Here is a 26,667-nt window from a genome sequence, read left to right on the forward strand (position 1 = left end):
ATTAAGGTACATCAATCAGCAAACTTTCAAGTGCTGTCAGTATTATACTAGTTTTAAGAGGGTCATTCAAACAGTTCTGCCATATACAGGGTGTCCCAGAATGATTTGTACCGTGTTTGCAAAAATAACTAAAAATAGAAGACGGGCAGTGTATCTATTTTTGATACCAGCATTATAATGTTGGACATGTCTCCTACTTATTCTGTTAATTTCAGCACGCTACCTTTATTTGTTTTGGCGTGGCATGCAATAATGTAAAATCGATGAAAAGCGACTCGCATACCTTTGAAAAATGGCACGATACGATTAAATGAAGAACGTGGGATGTTTGGCACAGCATTTCGACGACAACTACTGTTGGGGTCATGCCTTAAAGCTTGCCGGACAGCTGCAATGTTCGCTCTAGTTCTTACAGTCTTACGAGCACCTGAAGCTTCACTCTGCCGATTCCTGACAATTCCGTGCTCGTCAAACTTCTTTACGTTATACACTATCGCCTAATGAATCTTCTTTGCGCCTCAACATAGCTGCCGGTTTGCCAGTAAGTTTTTGAAAGAAATCCACGCTACTGTACAGTAAATTGAGGAGCCGTCTTTTCTGTATCACAACCAGTTTGATCTCTGCAAGCATTTCAAATGACATGGACCTCACACCACATTAACTATATTTAAAACTACCGCCAAAGAGAGAATGGGATTAGGCCACAAATCCTTAATTCCATATGATGATTGCTTCAGAACGCCATAAATAATAGATAGATATCGGCTATTTAGTGGAAATATGAACAGGGCACAACTAAAATACCTGCATAACTTTTTCCAAATAACTTTGTGCTGAACGGTTAGTAATGTTACAGATTTTCAAAATAGGTTGCGTTGTCAAAACTTAGAATTCACCATTTTTACGTATCCTTCTATAACTTCTAGTAGAAACGTCCATTTTTTAAAATCTAAAAAATCTGAGAAAGCTAAATATATGTAGAACTAAAATGCAAGACAATATGACCATTCAACATGCCCTTCATACCTAAAAAATTCCATCTTTCCCGGTACAGATCATTCTGGGACACCCTGTATCTCATATCTCTACTTTGGTAAAAGGTTGTCTTCTGATACAAATTTTCCATGTTTATGTATTTGGTTGGGTCTTATCTACTTGTTGCAATTTGGTTTTAATATCCTTCTTTTATTTCTTATGAGTGAAGTAAAAATGGGTTAAATGGGTGGTTCTGGAATAAAAAGCTAATATCATGGATATCATTAAAATCAGTGAAAAGAAGCTCTTATAAATGAAAAGAAGCAATTTTCCAGTTCAATGAATTGTTTCAACAAATAATGAGCATGGATTTCAATAGTGTATGAACATTAATAGTATTATTTGAATAGTAATTTTACTTACATGTATTGTTGTACAACAATCAATTATTTTACTGATTTAAAAATTATCTAACTATTTTAAAACTATTTTATTAAAAATATTATAATAGTCTGATCTTCAGAAAAAATCCACAACAAAACACTTTGGCTAGTAAAGAAATTGGGTTTTGGAAGCTAGCAGTCCATGAATGTGTCTATATTAAATTGTATCCATAATTTTGTCCAGTAATAACAGTTTAACAAAGACTATACCCTATTCATATCTCCAATACTAGACATTAGACCTTCTAGGTTTGCATTATATGTCATGTTTTCTTTGAAATACAAACTTTTAAATAGTATGGGTAAACAAGTCCATAAAAGAACAGACATCCTTCAAAATGATCATCCATTGATCTTAATCTGTGATTTACCTTCAAAAATTAGTTTGATAACTTTATTGTGAATCCAATGTGTGTGTGTGAGGGGGGGGGACAAAGTGAAATCTGGAGGGATTCTGTAAAATTTTCGCCACTATGATTGAAGGATACTCAATCAATGTGAATATGAACACCATACAGCTCAATGTGTGTGATTATGTGAGAAACCTCCCTTCCTCGATAGAAACAATCCTGGAAAAGTGCTGCCACTGCTTTGTATACATCTCACCAAAGTGATGACAAAAATGACAAGTATTGGTTTTCATCTCCTTGCAGGTCTAGACCAGACATTTGAGCATGGTATGACTATGCTACATATAGCATGCTTAGCTAGTAATCCTGAGGCTGTTGCATTTCTTATATCACGAGGGATTGATTTCAAGAGATCGGACAAAACAGGTACCGTATGTTATGTACCATGAGGGGTATATGGAGTTTGTAATAATATTGAAAACGGACTAACATCAGAGTCAATGTTATGCCCTTTTGGAAATAGATTACATGTAGGTATGTTTTGTTAAATGCTAAACATTATCTTTGCTGTAACTCCATAGGCCTTGCTGAGCTAAATTTAAAATAAAGATTATAGTGCTATAGGTTGGAAAACTTTTTCCCAATATATATCATAGCCACAAGTTGTATTTTGAGAATTTAATTGATTGAAAAACCTGGATATAGATGCAGATAACACTTTTAAGGGGAGGGGGGGGGCACTTGTGTTTCAAGTTATATGTCACCCGAGTACAAAAAAAGAAGTAAAAGTTGTCTTTTTTTCACGACCAGACGCTATACATGAGAATCTTGCGTACGGTACATGGTATCAAAAACAGCAAAAATGCAAATGCTAAAACTAAAAGGGTAGCTAAACTCAGCATCAAAATGCTGACAAAATGAAATGGAAGGTAAATTCTGCCAGTGTAAATTGTACTCAAAACACCACAAAACAGTGTAGTACTATATCGGCTAGATTGTCATAACTTATTTAAAAGCATAATTATAGTTTCACTGGTCTGGAAAATTGAAATGTGGATGAGTTATACTGTAATGCAGCAAACCTTTGACGAGCGCGACTACCGTGATGTTGCAAATTCGGCGCCAACAACGCGTACAGCGCACAGTTCATTCATAAATTTCCACTCAGCAACAACATATCGCCTTAGCAGCCAATCAGAGACAAGTGCGTGCAACGCAGTAAATACGCGATGTATCCTTACAATACGCGCTCGTCAAAGGTTTACTGCATTTTAGTATAGTTACGGGACTTACTGCTAACACCACATAATACCTACAGTCCATGATAACAAGTGTGTATTAGCGAGAAAGGTAAAATTTAAAAAAAAAACAACATTGGAGATGTGTTGATGCAGAACCAAATACATTTAATAATAATATGATCCTTCATCCATACATTTGTTAATAGTCCTGTGAGCTAGCTAGTCTTCTATTTTCTATTCATTGTCTGCTGTTTGGATTTCTCTTGTTGTGCAATGCGGGTGTTATCCCTACACATTACTCAAATCCAAAATTCCCCTAAATGGTGAAAATGAAAATATTGCAATTACTTTGAAGAGTGCAGGAGGTTCCATACTATTGGTTAAACTCAACTGTAATAACAACCCTTTTTTGTGGTTTCAATGACTAGAATTTCAAACACCCCTTTTCAGTGACACTAAATATTGACATAAAATTACCGGATTTTCCCAAATACCCCTTTTATCCAAATTTCGTGGACAGTGCAAATTAAATACCCCCTATTTTGCTGATTTCACGGTCAAATTTCGCGTCCTGTCCAAATTAAATACCCCCTATTTTCCCAATGTTGCGGTCCTCGCTACTGGTAAAAACATTGCCCCTTTTCCGCATTATTTGGTAACTCTCATGGTTGTCAATTTTTGTGTTGAGTTGGGGGCCGGGCCCCACCCACTTGGGCTATCTCTGATTCTGAAACCTTAAACACACATTCTATAGTGATTTTTGGACAGATTTCTGGTGGTCACATTTTGACCTAATTAACCCTAACACGGGGACTTGGTATACCCTATGTGTTATCCACTGAAGGGGGGAGGGGTGTCACCCGGCAACCTGAAGGGTTTCATAGGATTTTGTAGGCGGTTAGATTTTTAAAGGTATTTGTAAATGTTTGCACTTGGATCAAAATTTGTAATAAATAGTTTTTGTTTGCTATGTTAGTTTTTGTTTACACCGCATGTCATACAGTCATTGGGTCGAAGACCTGATCACATGACAGACACAGTATGGTTCCTTCTTCTTCTTTTTTTTTTATAGATTGCTCACATCCCATGAGATCATATTATTTCCTTCTTATTCAATGGTCACAAGATTTTTATAGGGACATAGGCTCAGGAAAAAAATCCCAGGATTTACAATAATTTCTTTTTATGAAAATTATTCAAAATTTCCCAGACATTTTCTTCCAAATCAAATTGCCTGGAAGGAGCTTCCTGCACATGTAGATTCTCCCTCCTGGTTCTAGTAGCCCAAGAATGAGTTAGAATTCAACCATCAGAGTCTATGATTCAACATAGTTATAAATGTACAATGTCAAGGATTTGTTTGAATTCATCACGTAACCCACATAGTAGCATTATTGTTTGAGATATGATAAGATGAATTGTTATCTTGAAAGTGTTTGCATATAGAACTAGCTCAGTTTTATATAGAACTGGTTCAGTTCACAGATTTCATTGGGGGTGCTGATTTTGAAAAAGTGGACTTTTTTTCAAAGGGGGGCAATTTTATGAAAAGTGGATTTTCTTCTCAAAATTGAGACCTTTTTGTCCAAAAAAGCATAAAAAACTATACTTTTCCAAATTTGCGTCGCACCCCGCACCCCCCTGTGTACACGGGCCTGGTATCACAAGTTGTTAAAAGTGAGCAGTGATGGGGGGTACTTGAATTACAAACTCAATTCACTCAGATCCAACAACCATGCAGATATCAGCTTTTGAATACATTTGGTGCTCATATATCATTCAATTTCCAATTCTGCTGAGGGTACATTCAGAACAAGGTCTGCAATTACTTGGAATAAACTTCCACAAAACGTTCACCTAAACTTTGATCTTTAACTAATTCAAAAACGTTCTTCAAACCGTTTTAATGTAAATGCATAATTATTTTTGTTTTTTAATACCTGTACAATGTATGTATTAGCTATTTCTAATATTTGAATTATAATTTGTATATTTTCTGTAAATCAGGGCTTTCTTGGAAAGCAGTGCTAGACATTGAATGTTGTAACCCTGTATAAAGACAGCTTTTAAGTAAATAAATAAACTCCCTGCGAAAACTTCTTTCCGCTTAGGGGTTTGTTTTTATAGAAATCCATTCAGCCAGGGTAGTTGATCATCTCAGCTGTTGCTAGTTTACACAGATAAAAGAGTATTCCAATGGGTCAAGTTTAATCAGCCCAACAGATGTGTATATAATCAGTGGAGCATACATAGATAAATACTACTGGGTAAAGTTTACAAATGATATTGTTGTGGCACACATGATCAGTGAACAGCAGATTAACGTTGGGAAAAAAGTTTTGCAGTTTTCAAAATGGTGTGATTCAATCTCATTCATGCATTCATGTGACCTTTTTGAAACTTCATTTGTTGTGAGAAGTTCCTGAAACAAAATGCCAGACTATTGCAAACTGTATCAATAATGTATTATTCAATTTAGTTGTGATTGAGATATTTCTTTGTCCCAATTTATATAGTTCAGTGAACTAGTAAATGGGAAAAGAGTGTGATGTCAAATACTAGAATGAATAATGAAATAACGATTCAGCACAATTGATTGTGTTAAGGGATCTGGAATGAGCGTTTTGAGCGTTTCGACAGTATTTTTTGTGGGACATGAGAGCACATCAGACATATCGAATTGCATTCTGAATACGAAGAATGTCTTTTTGATATCAAATAATTTAATGAAATTCACAACATAATACAAATTTTATGACAAATTATTAAAATTGGATATTTTTCACATTTTTGATATATAACAGTCCTCGAAGTAAATTTTATAAATCTTATGATATATTCTTAAAGTGTATGTAACTGGGAGGAAAAGCCGACGATCAATTGAAAATTTTGACCTTTCATATTGAAGATAGGGATTTATTTCCCAAAAGACCTACTTTTTTTGGTGTTTTGGGAAAAAAATCCATATCTTCAATATGAAAGGTCAAAATCTCAATTGATCGTCGGCTTTTCATCCCACCTACATACACTTTAAGTATAAATCATCTGATTTATAAAGTTTACTTGAGTACTGTTAAATATCAAAAATATCAATTTTAATCATTTGCCATAAAATGTGTATTACATTGCTTAATTTCAAAAATCAAAATTATTTGATATCAGAAGGGCAGTCTTCATATTCGAATGCAATTGATATGTCTGATGTGCTCTAATGTCCCACAATAAATACTGTCCAAACGCTCATACCCCATCCCTTAAAGCATTCTGTAATAAGTCAGTTGTAAGTCAACTAAGTAAAGTCAGTAAATTTGAACCCATTCAAAGGATTTATGTTAGTGCAAGTCCTTGTATTTGTGACATAATCAATCAAAATAACTTCAAATACTTGATAAATGTATGAAATCATGCTGATATATCTTGGGGTGTTGAAAGTTTTTTTTTTATCAGTGGCATAGTGAGTCATACTATGGGGGGGCATGATTGAGGGCACAAGCCGTGAGGGGGACATGCCCCTATGATGCTACGCCACTGCTTTCTTGTCAAGTGTGCTGAGGCTTGTGGATTAACGTCTAGGCATTGTGCCTGTGCATATCACACTAAATCGCTGCATTTTTTTATGAGCCCAAATAAAGGGTGGGATGGGGGTCTGGGGCTCAATCAAGCCTCTGGGTTTCATGCCAAAACTTAACCTCTTCTTTGTATTCTTTGATATAAATATTCTCATACTGCAGCCTGCAGATAACAGAGAAATTAAACAAGAGATTTAATACAGCTCTATCTCAAAATCAAACATCAAACACCATACCTGTCTTGATTATCACATTTATTGTTTGAAGCTGATACCCACTTATCTTATTTTGTTTAATAAAAGATAAATGAAATATAGAGCTGTTGTACTTTTTTTTTGTATATTCCAGGTAGAACTGCTGATATATACTGTTTCACATCCAAAACCAGGAAAGCTTTACCAGCCAGGTACCATGCAGGTGTAAGGTCCTTGAAGAAGAGACCGTCATCGGCTCATGATAAGAAAACCATATTTGACTTGGCTCGCAACCCAGCATGTTTGGAGGAGCTCCAATTCAAGCTACATGTAGGTCTACAGGTTCAAATGTGGGAATGTAATAACCTATAAAGCACATAACCCCATCTAAACAGGCAAAAAACAAGTTAATTTGTTTTACAGGAATGTATGTTGTTATATATTTGTGTGTTTTATTGGTTTGTGTATTGTAAAGTTATTTATGTTAAGCTATGTTAGGGTTGATCTTATTGTCAAACTTGGAAAGCTCTGGAAACTCTGCTGCTTATAAATCAAACATCACAATACTGTGTTTAACCTAATTTGTGTGCTTTTCAAACTTACATAAAGTGTCCCTTAATAAACTTCTACTGGTTCTAGCATGAAAAAGGATAAACAAATGCTAGTTGAATCACAGAAAAATTATCTTGGTATAATGCGATAGCTGTACATCTATATGTATTTTTCTATTTTTCTTGAACTACACCATAGCCCTACTATTAGGGCCTTTTGACTGTGGCAATCACTAAAACACTCTATAACCTGAGAACTGCTATTAAACCCAGTCAGTGACCACTCCCCTCACACTGGGTTTTAGGAGTGACCCCGGCGTCACTGGGTCTGAGTGGCTATAGTGGTGCTACGTACTACACCATTGTTTTGCTAGAAAATGTTCAATTTGACTTTCAAAATATGGCAATTCTCCCCTTCAGATGTCCTACTTATTAGCACCCAATGTGCTTATTAGGCCTGATACAGTAATCATCTTTTTTTTTTTAAACAAATTTCTGTCCATGAAATTTTGAGATAACTTTTTTGTATTTTACAATAACCACCCATTATTGTAGCTTATTGTTAAAGTATGAGACTGATGATAACCAGCAGCATGTACATGTACAATAAAGTACACTAAAATTGTGTCAATCATTGAACTGGTAAACAGTTGTACAATCTAGACCTTTCTACTTTTGACCTGCTTCAGGTTCAAGATTGGATCATGCTTACCAGCCACAAGTCATATGAAAAACAAATCAGGTTTTATATTATGTAGGGTAAAATTGTCTGTAGTTTCTGGTTTATCTATCAGACAGTTTTTGATAAAAAATGAATAGGACTTAATTGTTTTGTCAAAAATGACCATTTTGGTGTGCCAGCAATATTTGAAGTCTGAATTGAATTGCTCCTTTTCCTATCTAATGTGAAGGGGTAATTATGTACTCTTTTCAGATTTAGATTCTCTTTTAGCTTCTCTTTCAACTGATACCACATGTTTTAGTACTAGTATTTCATTACATGTATACAATTTAGGTGATTTGTTCCTGGGAAGTTCATAATTCACCCCAAAAGGACATTTTTGCAAATTAATTGGCTTAATGTGGTTCATAATCTTTGAATGGAAATTAGGTGTACAACACCAATCAGTTGATTGATAGTTACAAGTTGATTTTGAGTATAGAAAAAGTATAATTTAATTACTGTATAGCGGGAAATTGTCACGTCAGTTTAATTTTTGCGCTTTTCACGGTCAAACAGGCAGCCATGATTTTTTTTAATCCTGCGAAAATATTTATTACACATAGTATTTAATGTGAATATATTTGGAAATACGAATTAAACACCCACTGAACTGTCCAGAATTGATAAAATTACGAAAAATTAACCAGCGAAAATATCCCATAATACAGTATATTAATTTTTTTTCAATATTGAATTCAACTTATTTTCATCACCAAATTGTTGTCAAACCTTGAACTTGTCCTAATTATTATCACCTGAATATACAAGGTACATTTCTTTTAATTCTTATACTAAATTGTTCAGAAGGTACACCAATGTATTACGTGGATACAGTTTTCAAATATGATTAACAAAACAAATCTGAATGACCGACCTCTCAAAGACAAATAGAATCTATGGACAAACAAACAATCTATGTTTATTGGCCTAAATAAGCATGACAAAATGAAAGAATTACGGGGAAATTAAGACTTTAAATGAAGTAATACTTGAATCTTATTGGCACATTGATGAAGGAAGTTATTGGTCAAATGTTACTTTTTTTGCGTATTCTGTTACACTTTGTAATCAAATATTACTTTTTGTTATTTGTTTGTTTGTTTACAGACAATGGAATTTGATGTGAATCATGACAGAAATGCCAGAGGGGATTTATTAATTCATATTGCAGTTAAATCAGGTACGTTCTCAACAGGGTACTCAATGAGTACTACTCATGGTACTTGTGCCCCTGATCAAGGAAAAACAAAATACTCCCACTTTTCTGCCACACCTCCCCACCTGTGGGGCTGCAGATTTGCAGCTAACATGGTTTTGCTCAACATGGAATTAGGCCGGGGGAGGAGGGAAGCAAGTAGCATTGCTTCCAGCACACTGGAAATTAGGATTTCCCCCACAATACCCCTTGTTTACACATTTCCCCCATTCAAGAATAATTCTAGAAAGTTAAACATGCCATGTTAAAACAAGCAACAAGGTGTCCAGGTGCACCATTGGATTGAAAAGATTGTCAAAAATGACCAAAATTGAAGTTTTGATGGCTGTAAAAACTTAAAAAAGAGCCATTCAGAAACAGCCAATCAGAGCATAGCTCAATTAGCCAATTATAGAGGGCAGCTCAATTAGCCAATCAGATCAGCAGTCAGTCAGAGCACAGAATTATCAAGCAATCAGAAAATGATATTGCCTGACAACTAGCCTATTTGAAAAGAATGCTTCCCATTCCTACTTCAGTCCTGAAGAAGTCATGAATCACCTGGCAAAAGCTCAGCAACCTTTTCAATTCAACGGTGCACCCATTGAAAGTTGTAACCTAGTTTCTGTTATGGATTCCCATCGTGAAGGTCTCTCTTACAAACCATGTCAATATAACCATACATAAGGAAGTTGTATAGTTTCTATTACAAAGCATTCTGTAATTACTATTCCATTTATGTGTCACTGCATTTGTGACATCTGTTTGTGTAATAATAACTTTGCGCTGTCTGTTTTGAGGCTATTGTGTGAAGTAATGTCCCACAACTTTGTCCCCAACCTTATGTGGATTGGATCATTTTCAAATTACTTTTGCTTGTATATAAATGTCTTCACAACCAAGGACCAACATATTTGTCAAATTGCTTATCATTGTATGTTCCAAAGAGACAACTCCGATCTTGCAATGATTATCTTCGTCTTGACTATCCGATGACTAGAGTCTTAGCTAGTGATAGAACTTTTACAGTTTTTGCATCAAAAGAGTGGAATAAGCTACCTGTCTATATTAGACAATCTTCATCTACAAATATATTCAAAAAAGTGCTGAAAACTTATTTGTTCCCTCAACATGTTCTTATTGGTATTGTAATTTGTATTTTAAGATGCACCTTCAAATGTAGTTTTAAGTGGTAGTATTAAGGTATTTTGTAATTGCTCTGAGCCTTATGGAAATGGTGCAAATGCTCTTTGTATTGTATTGTATTGTATTGTATTGTATTGTATTGTATAGCACCTATTTGATGTTATAGTACTGTTTTCTATCTTAGTAGAAAGGAGTTAGTGCAAATTGTGCAAGTTACAAAATAGAGAATAGAGGGAGAGGGAGGGAGGGAGGAGGGCGAAATGTGACAATTTGAGCACTTTTGGAAGATTGACAGGGAAGTTTCACCATATCTAAAGTAACCATGGTAACACAGTTTGTCAGCTATTGTATGTGATGAATGTTTAACTTTTCAATTTGTAAGTCACAAAAAATTGCAAACAACTATTGTCAAAAAATGAAAACAAATTTATTAGCGATAAATAAATAGATAAATAATTACGCAAAAGATACTAAAGCTGTGTGTGCATTATCTGGTCGTATGGATGATTGGAAGAGGTTAATAAACTTGGCCTGTATATAGGACAAACAGAAGCTGATTACCAGATAAGAATCACATGGTAAACAAAATAGATAACCAAGGTCACATACAGGCAAAATGGAACCACAGAAATGATGATTGCAAAAATTTTTAAAGAAAATCAGGTGAGAAAACCTTGCTTCCATTTTGATAAATTGGATACTCAGAGAGCCTACTAAAAAGTAACTTACAGAAGCAAATCTGTAGAAATTATATTTTAGAAATTATGAAATATATTGTGAGTGGGATTGTGAGTGTTTATCTGCTATTAAATTGCATTGGAAATTTAGTTCAGGATCCCGAGTTTGATTTTAAAATTAATCATAATTTTTGACATGTACACACACCAGATGGACTTTGAACAAAATACAATCTGATATAGCTGCCCGTTTAAAAATGGTAATAATCTGCATGTTATAGAATATTATTATAGATTATATACATGTAGACTATACAGAATTCCAACAAACACAACTGGTTAATGTAACTTTCTCCAATATGTCAATAATCATTACTCATGTTTAAAACTCTATGGATGTATGTACAGATAGGGAAAGTCAACCATTCAAAATGTGAATGCAGAAAGTCTATAGGCTGAATGAAAAAACATGCAATTCACATTTTAATTAATTGAATTAATTGATGACTTCTAATGCCCGAAGCACTGTTTTGGTAATACAGTTCATTTATATGAAGCTTTCGTAAAAATATTAATAAACTATGTTATGTGTTATAAAAGATTTGAACAGAACCACACTATCAGTATCAATTGTGACCATTCTTTTAAATATATGCAGCCACTTAATTACAGTCTTGCTCTGATTTTATGATCTTGAATATGCCTAGAATGAAAATTGTACTTTAAGTAAGTTTTGTTTGTTTATTATGTTAGTGTTTGTATATTTATTTATACTTATTTGTTTATTATTTTTCTTGTTTGTTTTAATAATGTAGATTTGGTACGTGTAAACTCTTAGCCATGGGGTACTGGTCTGTAACATAACCCCCCCATCGACAAAAATATGTACTTGATGGGGGAAAATGTTCAAATTTACCCAAGAAGATCCAAATAAAAAAAGACATATTAAATCAGGGATAAGAGACAAATCCCTGATTTAACAAAGGAACCACTTTTTCATATTAAACCAACACAATTTATAGTCGGCTTGTGTAATTTTTGTTGATGTTTACATTTATAATGCTAGCATCGTGATTTTCTTTCGTAAGGTTTCGTTTTTTGACCCTTTTTAAAATGACCTCCGACCCCCAAAAGGGTTGCAACCCACAGTTTGGGAATCGCTGTATTAAATTGTTCAAAATATTCTGAAAAATCAATTCAGAGGAGTTAAGTTCACTTATTGAAATTCTACAGCCTCCACCCCCAAAAGAAACAAGTCCTATTGCCGTCTACTGCTGAATGCAATGTTAGGTATTTTGCTGTCTACTGCTGAATGCAATGTTAGGTATTTTGCTGTCTACTGCTGATAGCAATTATGTTAGGTATTTTAATGGCTATCTACTGCTGAAACAATGTTACATATTTTAATTGCCGTCTACTGCTGTTTATGTGACCCTGAGTACATATGTTTTGTAGGAAATAATAGCAGCAATAGTTGTAATGGTAATGCCCTAATGTCCTGCTTTAACCCTTATACACAGTGAAGTCGGATAGATACACTTATCCTGTATTGGCTCATATGAATGTTGGCCTTGATATTAAAAAATAAGCGTGATCAGATTGAAACTTGTGCCAAGTATTGATATTATTGACACGGGTACAAGCTAATTTTAATGTAAATGTATAGTAAATAATAGCTAAGCAGCATAGCAAGGCAGCTTTTAGCTTAAGGTTATCTGGTATCGTGTATTATGTGACATAAAGGTGAATGGCATTTTATGATCCTTTACTATTGAATCTTGCCAATTCAACAAACTGTGCCCCCTGCAAAGATCCAAACTGCATGGTCCTTATTACATTAAATTCCCCAGGCAATCATCATTGTACACATTTGTCACTCTGCATACCTATTGTTTTTTTGTAGTGATCTTATTATATTCTTAATTTATATAGTCACATGGTGGTACCATGGGTGGTTAGAACATTTGATCATGATGCAGAGAGAACGGGGCAGAGACTTGTCATGGGGTCAGGAGAAGTAAAAAAAGTTTTTAATTCAAATATGGGGTCATGTGAAAGAAAAATTCTGCCAGCCACCACTGTCTGTAACACCATCCATAAAGTTCTCAAAATGTCAAAATTCTGTGAAATCATTATTTTTGGTTTTCATTTCAGGGTTATCCCAACTTGCTCTTCTGATAAATCTGGTGAAAAACCATGGTGCTAACATAGAAGCTCATGACATGGATGGTATGACACCGCTTTGTCTGGCTGCCAAGTATGATATGGATATCATTGCTGAGGTAATATATGAATGCAATATTATTAAGGGATCGGATAACAATGGGGGACATGTGAACACAAATTGCATTCTGAATACGAGGAATGTCGTTCTGATACCAAATAATTTAGATTTTTTGAAATTCAAGATATAATACAAATTTAATGGCAAATTATTAAAATTTGACATTTTTGTCATTTCACAGTCGACTGTTCAATATCAAAAATATAACAAATACAAATTTTTTATAATTTGACATAAAATTTATATTATATTTCAAAAAATCAGAATTATTTGATATCAGAAGGACATTTCTCATATTCAGAATGCAATTTGGTGTGTCTGATGTGCTCTCAAGTCCCACAAAAAATACTGTGCAAACATTGCTATCCAACTTCTTTAAGACAACCTTAAACCATTTAAGACATTCTTTAAAATGTAGAGATCTTAACTGAGTTGGTAGTAGACACAAAAAAAGTTTGAAATTATTCAACAACACTCATGTTTTTGTCAGAATAATTTCCGAGTAACTGTACACTGCCATCAGTGGTGCGATACAAGTGAATGACTGATGTATAGTTCTTGACAATGTCCTTTTTGTCCTTTTGGCAGTGTTCAAATCTACTCTGCATAATATTGCACTGTAATTTGTTCATTGGGTGATATTCAAGTGAAATACATCGTCATTGAGTAGGAAAAACCATTGGCCCCTGAACATGTTTAAAACAAAACCTATGTAACCTCTTGGCAGTTTTCTTAACAACATGTTCAATGGCCTAAAGATAAAGCCTGGGTAATCAGTATCCCTAACACCCAAATAATGTGTCAGGAATGAGGCAGTAAAAATGTAAATAATGATCAAGCCTCATCATCAAGGCTTAGCTGCGCTCGTTAGTTAACTGCCTAGAACACATTATTTGGGTGTAAAGGATATAGCAACACCTTGTGACATCTCGCCAGAAGCATCACAAATTTTTAACTCAAGTCCTATACTTTCTTTAACACACAAAATATAGACCAGACAGGTCAACTAATAAGCACTCTTAACGTGGGTCTACTTTTCGGCGTAGTGGTAAAAGCCTAACATTTCCTGCCTATTAAGAGCTGATCAAACTATAACATAATATTTCTACTAATTTCTGGCTTCAGGATCACAATAATTTAAGTTATTAAAGTATCCTTATATAATTATACTTGAAATGAAGTGATGTGACTTAATTTTTATGGCTGGCTCTTTTTATTGCAGATGCTAATATGTGTGCTAGGTGCTGATCCTAATATATACAACCATGTAAACAGGTGGTCTCCACTCCATTATGCTGCCAAACGAAACCATCTCAACATAATTGAGTAAGTATGCTGCCAAACGAAACCATCTCAACATCATTGAGTAAGTTCTTCATTCATACTTTGCAAGCTGTAAACCTACTTTTGGAAAATTTATACCCAAGTTTGTTGGGAAAATGCTATTGCACTAAGCACCAAGTTATGAATACACTTCACATTCTGTATTCTGTATTCATGTAAAACAATTGTCATACAAATTGTTGGAAGTACCTACAAAAGAGACTTCCAGATGCAAGACTATCTTCACCAGATACCACAACCATTGGCTCAAATACTTTGCTAGCACTAATGGCATGCTGATATGTTGTGTTTGGTAATTACCTTGTCTGTTTTTTTCCTCTTTATGATTTTCTTCAAATTTGAATAATAATTGCAGTATATTTTCTGTTTGTCATTATAATGACTTTGTTACGTTATTGTATGTTAATTTGTATACAAGATATTGATATATATTTATTATTGATTGATTGATTGATTGAGTTGATCAAATTGTTTAATCAATCAACAAATCAATTGATCTATCAATTGATTGGGGGAATAAAGGTTGTATCAAACTGAAGAAAAGATTCTCCTTACAAACGCATGAGCAAACTGTCCATTTTTTACTATCGCACATTTCTAGTAACGCGCCAAGAGACTTTTGCAATGCAGCATGCTTTTGACAGGCGTACGCACACACACCACACACTTTGCAATTAGAACCTCGTTTTGACTTTGCAATTAGAACCTCGTTTTGAGATGGCCGTGTGATTGGCGAATTAGTACTTTACAATACATGTGCAGGGTAAATTGTACATACAGCATGAATATTGCATTTTCTCTTCTTCAGTGCATTAAGCAAAAGAGGTGCAGATGTGAACCAAGAAGACAATTTTGCCACCAGACCAGATGATTTAGCTATGCATTGGGGTAATGATGAATGCTGTAAGCTTATTGATTGCTTACGAAAGGAAAGATGTGAAAGACTCAGCTACTTGGCTCAAAAGGTAAGTTGCTATGGTTACTACTATAGAATAACAGGAATGTTTGACTCATGCAGATCAGGGTCACACTATGCTGTAGAGCTTGGTTAGCTTTTTATGTTGTGGACATGCTAAAGCGGGAAAAGTACCTTCCTTCTTCTCTGAAAGCGGCTTTGTAGTTATAGAAATTTTAGGCACAGTTGTGAAGCTTAATCTGTGTCATAGAATGTATGGAATTTTCAATATGCTGGACTCCATAGATGTGGTCCAGGTTTTATATTACCATTAGAGAGCATGGTTGTTGAGCCATACCACTTCTGATCAGTTTCTCACTCAATAAATTCTGTCCCTGTTTTCTTTGTTGTTTTCAATCTCATCTAGGGTAATTTGAAATCCAACTTGGTGCGTTATACTGACTTGTTCAATGCTGATATGGAAGGCAAGACTCTCATCATGGTGGCTGCTGAAGCTAATAGATGTGATAATCTAAGTGTGCTACTCAAAAATTCCAAAAGTCCAATCAATGCACAACATACAAAGGTATGTAATAATGTTTGGGGTGTGCTTTTATACACTGTCATTTGAGGACACATACAAGGAATCACCCCATACAAGTGAACACACAGGAAACACAGATGTCCATGCTTCCTTGATAGTGTTACAAGACCTATATGTGATGCGATCAAACAAAATCAGTCGGAACTCGGAAATATTAAGTTTTCAGTTTCTTATAGGATAGTAAAAAGCATTTACAAAGCTGGATTTTGCAGAAAACCCCATTGAAATTGAACATACAGTTCCAAAGATATGAGCAATTAAATAAAGAGTTTCCAAAACAAGAGGAAACAAAAGGAAATATTTCCTTTGTTTGGCTATATCTCAAAATCAATATTTCCGAGTTCCAACTGATTTTGCTTGATCGCATCACATAATTATTAGCATAAAAATGCTTTATAAACAACATCTGTACTTGAGGTATATAGACTTGTGAGTCCTCAGTTTGCTGTAAAATTTCTAAGTCTGCAATAAGGCAAACAAAACTCACACATATATGTCTTGCCTATGAATGAGAACAGTTAGCCTACAATCTGGGATATCCCCGGTTCCATAAGGCTGTACCACATGCAATTGGGTATATATGTTAAGAGAGTGTATACGGGGTACTCTCCCCAGTTGACCTGTAAACTGTCTCATTTAGGTATACTTCTATTTGCATGGTATCTGTGTATACTTAGACAGGTGTGCAAATACAGTGTTCATGTATGTGTTTAATAATTACACCAATGCCAAAGAAACAAGGTTCCATAGATTACAAAAATAACTCATCATATATTTCTGAATAAATGTATTGCAATGATTTTCAACCTTGTTTTCTTTTTCTTGGTCAGACTGGACGAACTGCCTTAACATTAGCTACAATGAAAGGTCATGAGGTCGCTGTAAAAACACTACTGGGCTTCAAAGCTTTAGCTGGTTTGAGGGACATGATGAGCCATGTAGCACTGCAATATGCATGCGTGGAAGGACATGCACACATTGTTAAAGATCTAGTGGAAGATGTTACTGGTTTAACAGTAAGTATGCTGGATTTCATTATTTGTCATGTTTAAAGAAAATGTCTTTAGGCAATAATATTGTGCTTCTGCTTTACAATATCTTTTTATTGCATAGATTTTCATTGTGGAAATATCTGATATAGTTCAAATAAATAAAGCTGCATGAATTTTGATCATAAGATAATTGTGTAGTGTTTACAAGCAAACTTACCAAAGAGGGCAAAAGTGCAAAATTGTTGTATCTTCCCAAAATGACTTTACTGAGAGAAATGTGTGTGGAGTGTGTGAAAATTTGCAGTTACTAATAAAATGGAACAAAATGATGAGTATGAACAGCACAAATTTTGGTAAATTTTGTGCCGGTATTTTGAGCAACTACTTGCCCAGTTGGGATATGCCACTGTGACATGATCCGATTGACTCAGGCCAATGCTGGCAATGTTGAATTTGTAATATAGGGGAAAATGAGCAAAAAAAATGAAAACATATTAAGAAATTTGGCATTAGAAAACTTCATAACCAACCAAACGCAATAGAGATATGGGAATTTGGTTACATGAAAGCTTACTTCATTAATGGGCAATGATTGTGCAACCTATAAAAAACTCTTTATATCCTAAATCAAATAATTATATAATATTGAATGGCTTCGAGTGTGATACAAGAATATATTGCACGAGATAGAAAAATATTGCACGAGTCGAAGACGAGTGCAATATTTTTCTATCGAGTGCAATATATTCTTGTATCACAACCTAAAATAAGCCATTCAATATTATTATTATTATTTATATCAGGCTTTTGCTATGCGGTAAAATGAATTTAAGCTTACCTAGCCACCGGTTTAACCAATGTGTATTGTAATGTAAGCTTACCTTTTGACCTTCTTGTTTTCTGCTCTTTACTCTCCAAAGACAATTTCGAATAATTATATATAGGTTTATTTGTAGGCCTAGATGTGGATTATATTTCCTAAGGTTATCATCATCCAGAATTGTCGCGAATTAAGTTTGTAATTTTACTTGTTTATATTATACTGTAAGAAATCTCCTGTGAGCCGTTACGGTGTCTGTATTGTTGTGCTGTTGTATCATGACGAGTGTTGGTGCTGTCACCATAGTAACGCGCGACGCTGTACGCGTTATGCGTACAATATTTAAAAAAATATTGTAAAGCATCCGGGTATTTTGCAAATATTGTACAATATACAGTTTTATTGTATCGCTCAAAAGCCTGATATAAATAATAATGTAACATATTGACTGGCAAGAGCTCACAACCATAAAAATGACAAACCTTAAAAAGGAAATTCCTTGAAAGGGATGAGTTATGGCTTAAACGCATGATGTATCAAAATAGATATGCTTTTTTGTATAAAAAAGTTGATACATGCCTGCTTGAATATTCTTCATTCTTCAGAAATTGAGTGACTTTGTCTAGTGAGAGAGCTAGTAAACCTGTCATCCACACCAATTTACAGTGATCTTTGCTTGATGCACACTTCAAATTTGAACCATTTTATACATTCCCCGCCTTCTTTTTATATAATCTAAATTGATGGGTTCTTGTTCAAAATTGATCTTATAGGGTTTATTTGAGGCATTACGGTGTACAAGAGATGAAGAGATTCGTGGAGTTCTGCGTGAAGCCATGGAGCGCAGACAGACACAGATTGTTAACCCAGCATTATTTGAAAGTGCAATGGATGGTGATGCAGACCGCATATTTTGTATCATCGAAGAAGGAGATGATATGAATCCACAGACTGGCACAGGTGACTGGCCCATGTATATGGCTGCTGGTAATGGCCATCTCGAGGTCATGCAACTCTTGTATGAGGTAGGTAATAACAGTCAGAATTTCAAATTAATGCTAATTTAGTTGTGTACGTAATTACATGCGTCCCTCTGCGTCCAGTATGCTTTGATAAAATGACACCAATGCATATTTCAGTCCATAGGGAGCCAGAAAAATTAATGAGAAGTTTTCCAAGTTAAAACGTCAAAGGTAAAGTTTCGACCTCCACATGGGTCAAATTTAACAAATTGCGCAGATTCAAGTTAATCAAAATGTTTTCAAATGGTTCCTCTTAACATAAAAATTCAAATTAATGTAAGTTCCACATACATGGTATATTTTTCCCAAAGTTACATTGGAAAATAGATCAAAGACCATTGATGCCTATAATTGACCATGACCTATTTTACAATGTTACCTTTGACCCCTCTGTACTATGTTCTCCAATAGTTGATCTTGTTCACGTTGAGGGCCTTTTCAAAAATTGGGCACTATGATCCACATGTCCATATCTTGTGCTTTGGACCATTCTGTCCACATCTTGATGAAATCAATCTTTAGCCTGCCTCACTACTCGTTTCATTTGTATTTATTCATATCTGCAGAATGGTGGGGATGTCAGCGGCAGACATCCGAACACCATGTCAACCGTCCTCCATGTCGCTTGCTCAAGAGGTCTCTACAAGATTGTCAAGTATCTGCTTCAGTTTTGCAAATATGGCGGTTATCTTGGATTCTTTGCTACAACCAATCTGTCATGTTATCAGGAATTAGACATCAATTCACTCAATAACCATGGACAGACAGCATTACAAGTGGCTGCTTCCAAAGGTATTACCACTACCAAGAAGTTGATGAAAAAAAGACAAAAAGTTGTTTTAATGTTAGGTGACACTGGCTTGATGTATCAATAACCAATATTGGTATTATTACCTGAAAATATAAATTCTTTAATACTTTCAATACAAAAACTGAAAGTTACTAACATTCATGGCAGCAAAATGCATTGAAAGATTTAGTGTGAAATTTTGTTCTGAATCATGTACAAATGAAGATGTGCCAAGGTGTTTAGCAAATGAATAAGTTTGCAAAATTTATTGCTGAAGCTCCATGGTATTTCATGAAATCAAATTCAATAAAATTGTGATAAATGTGTAGTTGAAAGAAAAGCTGATACCATAGTACAGAACTGTTGATTCTGGCAATACTATTATATATAGAGTTGCAGGGTAGACTGATGCCTCGGAAATCGCATTATGACTCACGGCGGCCAAAGTCGCACCTGTAGCATTTCTTTTGTCTGGTACATTTGGAACACTAGAAATATGTTTTTCAGTCGTCACTAACAAGCATAGCACAAAAATGCGCAGTTGGTTGTCAATGGGGGATTCAGTCTGGTTATGGGGTTTTATGACATTACTACAAAAATGTGTTCATCACATGCATACTTCTGACATTAGATAATGCTTGTCAATATTGATATGTCATGTCAATATTCTGCTGTCCTTAAAACTTACAGGTACAATGCAGTTGGATGGTATTTGATCTAAGTGCCTATTGAATTATCCCCAATTGTGTATTAATTATTTTATCAATAGCATATTTTGTTTCCATATTAATTTGATTCACAATTCACTACTATTTGATATTCTAAATCAATGCTAACTTTTTTTTCCAGGTTACAGCAGGATTGTCAAAATTCTCCTTGAGCACGGTGCTAGTTCAGCAGTTTTGGACCTCAAAGGTCAGCTCTACAAATGTAAAGAATTTGATGGTGTTCAAGTACTGATAGAACGCCACCGTAGGACTCGCACAGAGCAGATCATGTTGTGTATAAAAGACAGAAAACGACTTGGGTACTTACGTAGGATGTGGCAGGTAATTGTTTGTGCATAGAGTGAGAATGATTGGATGGGGATTTTTGATAGCGAGATTTTTACATTTTTATATTATTATTAAGTTCATTGCTATCATATTCTTACTTCTGGACAAAAAACGTGGTAAAAATACATGGGAAAATTAATTCAGAAGCATCGTAAAATGATTAATAATTTCAGTTATTTTCAGATATTTTGGGTAAATTGTGGTAAATATGTGATATAATTAAAAAGAAATTATTTGTCATCATCATTAATTCAAGTTCCCCATCAGATTTTCAGCCTTCATATTATCATCCGCAAACACACAAGGTTGGTCTGAACCCTGGAATTATGGAAACTTTCGGGCCTCATAACTGCTAAAGTGTTGGTGTAAAGTATAAAAAAGTATACATATTTAGAATGGCAAAGACTTGATAAGTTCATCTGTGATGTCAAATTTGGGCCAAAATGCTCATTTTTGGCCCAAAATCCCAAAAAACGTTTTTTTGGCCCACTTTTTTTTCGTGCACTATATGTGGATCCTGGGAAGCTAATTTCTTCAGAAATACCATAACACAATGTAATACGTATTGCATAACAAAGGAGATGGCCTATTACATTGTGGCAAGGAATTTCTGTACAAAATGATTTATGGTAAAGAACCCCAGGAGCCATGTATTGTGGGAGGCTAGTGTATGTTCAAATATGTGCTACAGAGCCATTTTGAAAGTAATGTATGGGATCCCATCCAAAAATAATCTAGCAATTATGCCAAAAATGTCATGACTGCTACACATGAAGAAATGTTAACACATATATTAAAGTACCCTAACATGCAGTTAAGATTATTTGACCTTCTTACTATACTGATGTATGTTTCCATTATGTTTCTTCACTTTTCTTCTTTTCTGTATTTTTATTATTACATGCAGTGTGTAACTTTTTTCATATCAATGAACTGAGCTGATTTCTCTGAACTTGTGCTGCTATCCTATTTCAATATTAAGTTAAATAAAAGTAATTTATTTTACATCTCAAATATTAGAGTTTTTCAAACTTGTTATATGAGCAAACCTGTCTGGTTATTGTCAGTGCGTTATTTATATCATGAATAGTTATGTCGTGATTTTTAGCAGAACCTTCTGATTTTGGAGTCAGCTTAGTGATGAAAACCGTATGTCGCTAACTTTTACTTTAAATTTACCTTTACCAGATCTTTGATCATGAAAGAAATGAGTGATGTTGCTTTTGTTTCTTGACATTTTTTAGGCCAAGTTTCATCCCTCTCAAACACCAAGTGTAATGCTGACATACTTGCAGAGAATCTGGCAGGTCAGACATAGAGATATTATTATGATATAGATCAGATTTGAATGCCACATCATCACATTGCTGCATGCAAAGGGAGCTTTATGCCTGTTTAGATCAGATATAAAAAATCAGTACTCATTTATTTTGTGTTATTTTTCATACTTTCTTTGTTTCACTTTTACATGCTAAGCTTGAACATAAACGTTTAGGTGTGTAGAGACCTCGTCATGTTTGTTGTGTTGTATAATCACCTACATTCTTTTTCTTCAACATTTCAATTTTTTGTGTTACACACATAAGAACACTAGTTTGCAAAATTTGAATATTAGCACACAAACACCCTAGATATATGTTAGTAGCAAAGATTGGTTACATGGTTTCTTTGATTGGATGGGATTCTGTACAAGTATAAGAAGACACTATTATAATCACTCTGTCACTTTATCTCATTTTTAAACATTAGTTGAAATTCACATCATTTCATAAGTCGGACTGGGTTATTCCAGTTGAAACCCATACATCCCTATGGAAGACATGACTTAAGCTTCCACACATGGAGTGTGAATTTGAAGTGGGTTACCTGAATGGGTGACTGCATTTGAAATGCACACTCCCTGTTTGGGAGATTAAGGGCATGTCTTCCATAAGGAGTGTATGGATTTCAACTAGAATACCCATTACATCAGCAAAGAATGGCCATAATTAAGGTTAATGATTATGTCATTGTTTCCTATATTAAAATCTTGACTCAACCTTATGCCCGACTAACAAAATATTAAGATATATTTTTGAACAGCTGAATTTGTGTTGATACAATTATTGCAAAAAGTCTGTGTTTGTTTATATATGTTTTTGTATATGGTATGTGTAAAGGGGGTGTGCATGTAGGTATGTTCCTGCATATATTTATACTTTGATCAGCTCGTAATCGGCGGGCCTTATAACATCGCGGATAAATACCAATATATTTTTATTTTGAGAATTGTCTTGTGACATCTTCCCAGAACATCACAAATATATTAATGCAAGCCCAATACTTTGTCTTCTTTCTTTAACAAACACAATATAGACCAGACAGGTCAACTATAACACTCTTAACTTGGATCTACTTTTCGGCGTAGTGTTAAAAGCCTAACAATTCCCGCCGATAACAAGCTGATCAAATTATATGTATGCGTGCATGAGTATTGTCCTTATACAAATACTACATGGTTCAAGGGGAAATAGGACATACAAACTGTTTTTCCCAGGGTACTTCATGTAGCTATGGGCCTATCACCCTGGGGTTTGTGATGATAAAGGCAAAATAGTTGCCCTATTTCCAGAGCCGTATTTCCATGATAAAAACCATGTAGTATTTGTTTTGGTACACCATACTTTGACTATGTAGGAAAATATAGTCCAAAAATAACATGCAGGGAAATAGTGATTGACCAATGAATTAGCATGATTAACTCACATAATATATTTATGAGGTCTAATAATACAATGTATTCTGTGACTTCTATATCTAATCAAAATAATAAATACAAGCCATTTAAAACCTGAAGTCATTCTTTCTGAAATTCAACATTGAATAGGGGAGTAGGAGGCTACTTTTTCCACCCTGATCAACAAAACAATCTACATGTATTATAAATTAGAAATTATGCTCTTTCGTTATTTCAACATACTTTTCATATTTAAGGATTCTCATTTCATACTGCTTTATCATTTGTGATAGTAACATAAATCAAATAATTAAGGTCCAAGCTTTGTGATGACAATAGTAACAACAACAACAATATTCAGCTTTAAACATTTTTCATCTTCATGTTCTTCAAGAAGGCTGATGCAGTGTCATCATCCATCCATGTGAATAGATCCTTGCATGATATCGCCATCTACATATTTAAACACTTTTGGGGAAATGTATTTCAAAATGCTTCTGCAAATTTTGGTGGTGTACAACCTTCATTTATGAGCATATTGTCTCTGTAGAATCAACAGTAAATGGATATAATTGTGTTAGTTTTTGCTAACTAGGGTTAATAGAAGTCAGATGCAGATATATTATTGATTATATTCTTTGATAATAATAAACATATTTTACTTCGGTGCTCTGCAGTGGGTCTTCAAAAATTGGAAAAACTTTAAGTGCAATTTTCTCAAAACTGCATTTTTTCGTTATACGACAGTATGTCAAAACACCAATGCCACCGATGAAATGATTGTCAAAATTGGGAATTTACACACATAAGCAATAAATGATCATAGTGCTAAGCCAGAAGGTTTAAGATAGTATGTTCATTTAGACATTTGACAGAATTTGGTTGAGCTGGTGCATTAAAAGGGGGTGCTAAAACAGTTGTTACTTGAAAATTTCTCTCGAGGCACTTATTAGGTGAGGGCACTTATTAGGTCAAATAGGGTAATGTGCATACTGTGTTTGTTCAATCTGCCCATCACGCTTGTAAAATTTACGAAATTTATTCATTAATTATCTATGAGCATTGAGCACTGAAATTATTATACTTAAGTTCTCTGGGTTGATAGGATGAACAAATTTTAATCTTTATCCAGAGCAACCAGCACACATAAAAATTGAAAAAACAACAACACACCAGCGCATCTGGTCGGTAAACTATGTGACCTAAGTATTACTAGCATGACACTCTAACCATGTGAGCAACAGAGGTATGCAAAGGTGCCAACACTCCCTGATTTTTTGTACATTCCTACAAACAAATTTGATAACCTCCCTGATTCAGGAAGGTTTTGTACCCATTAGGTTGCATGTAATTCTGAAAACCTGCCTGATTTCTGTGTGAAACCTCCCTGATTGCTGAATGTAAATGTTGGCATCTCTGGGTATGCTGGAGAAGAGAGGAAGATTAAAAAATATAGGTATTACTATTAGGTTTGAATGATGCTCTTCACATTCTTAGTGGATCAGAACTTCATATTTTATAACCATTAAAACCTAATAACTATAGAATTCAATCTTCTGTTTTCCCCCAACATGCCTCTGTTGCTCAGTTGGTTAGAGCACCATGCTAGAAATACGAAGGTTACCAGTTCAAATCTGGCTAGATGCACTGGGTTTTTTTTCAGCACTGGCTGTTCTGTTCAACTGTGAACACTGTTTATTATGTAATGGAAATGTGACACCATCATATATAGCTAAGCCTGTGAATGTAATATGTGTTTCATTTTGTGTAGGCCAAATTTGATCACAATCTACGCAACAAGAATGGCGATACCCCTTTGATGGTAGCATGCTACTATGGACGCACAGAAGCAGTGAAATTTTTGTTGGAATCGGCCATTCAGAGTATGGAAGATGAGGAGAGGGACTTTGAAAGGTAATGTGTGACACGATCTGATCCACTTGGACTAAGTCAGGAATTTTGAAAATTAACATCACTAATTTGAAGCTTACTGATATTGAAATCCCTGGCATATACTTGGTTATAAAGTTACAACATTTTATTTGTCCATTTTCTTATGTTTTTTATTTATTTTTGCTCCTTATTTTTGCCTATATCTCAATTTCACTATTACCAACTGCGGTCTGATTGAACCATATCATGTTAAATTTGGTTTGATGGGAGTTTCCTTAATTACTATTCATTTCATGACTTTAGTGGCAGTACTGGTGGGGCATGCAACTTCCCCTTGTCAAAACAAGAAATTTATGGAAAAAATCTAATTTTCAGATTCAAATATTTGTGCACTTTATAAGTGTATGCTATTACTAATATGGCAGTGGGTAACAATCTGAAAATTAGATTTTTTCTATCAAATTACAACAATTCATATTTCAAAGCATCTTAAAACCAGTAAATAATTATATACATGATTTGAAATCTAAAAATGCACAAAATAAACAAGAGTGGCTGCAAAGAACATCACATCTGCACAAGATTAAACATTATATGCTAGTATAAAAAGATGTTTTAAGATGTGTTTTGAACTGATCAACTGAGTTTTTGAATTGCACAGCTTTGGCACAGTTATTCACCCTCAAAGTTATGGTGCCACACTGATGACCTTAAAATCAAACTGAAATCATGAAGATAGTGAGATGATGAAATCTAGAATGTGTTAAATATTTTCAATTTGTGTTATTTAGGTCTATGCAGCAATGGAGAAGAGACTCTGATGATGACTCAGGCACCTTTGAGAAATCACATTCCCCAACTCAAATCAGAAGAAGTCTAGGTAAGGACAAGATTATTATATTGACATAACCCATCATACCCTAATATTTGGGAGGTGAAAAAGTGTTTTGATGTATTTTGAAACATGATTGGAAAATGCACCCAAAAGCACACATTTTCTCCAGCTCGTCATCAATGCCAACAATGCCAACATAACAATTATAACAATAATTTTGCCCAGTGTTTAATTAAAATTAGTTGTTTCATTGTAAGCAGTGCATGACTCAACTTTTTTTTGTGACCCAATGCGAGTGCTAAGTAATTGAAATGCTGTAACCATACTCATGTAAATCTATTTCATCTATAAG

The 26,667-nt window shown here is 34.5% G+C and overlaps 1 protein-coding gene across 3 annotated transcripts in view; it reads left to right on the forward strand.

Moving 5' to 3' along the window:
- The window catches only part of LOC140155789 (uncharacterized), a 40,463-nt gene that overhangs the window by 2,836 nt on the left and 10,960 nt on the right, over window positions 1–26,667 (forward strand). For all 3 annotated transcript variants that reach the window (XM_072178756.1, XM_072178757.1, XM_072178758.1), the window contains exons 3-15: window positions 2,072–2,194; window positions 6,927–7,102; window positions 9,155–9,227; window positions 13,220–13,347; window positions 14,572–14,675; window positions 15,502–15,658; window positions 16,016–16,174; window positions 17,023–17,208; window positions 18,778–19,029; window positions 19,593–19,818; window positions 20,666–20,865; window positions 25,359–25,501; window positions 26,272–26,360. In XM_072178756.1, the coding sequence (XP_072034857.1) occupies window positions 2,072–2,194; window positions 6,927–7,102; window positions 9,155–9,227; window positions 13,220–13,347; window positions 14,572–14,675; window positions 15,502–15,658; window positions 16,016–16,174; window positions 17,023–17,208; window positions 18,778–19,029; window positions 19,593–19,818; window positions 20,666–20,865; window positions 25,359–25,501; window positions 26,272–26,360 (2,016 nt within the window). The remainder of the gene's footprint in view (window positions 1–2,071; window positions 2,195–6,926; window positions 7,103–9,154; window positions 9,228–13,219; window positions 13,348–14,571; window positions 14,676–15,501; window positions 15,659–16,015; window positions 16,175–17,022; window positions 17,209–18,777; window positions 19,030–19,592; window positions 19,819–20,665; window positions 20,866–25,358; window positions 25,502–26,271; window positions 26,361–26,667) is intronic.

This window comes from Amphiura filiformis, chromosome 6, assembly GCF_039555335.1.
Source record: "Amphiura filiformis chromosome 6, Afil_fr2py, whole genome shotgun sequence".
Classification (NCBI taxonomy): Eukaryota; Metazoa; Echinodermata; class Ophiuroidea; order Amphilepidida; family Amphiuridae; genus Amphiura; species Amphiura filiformis.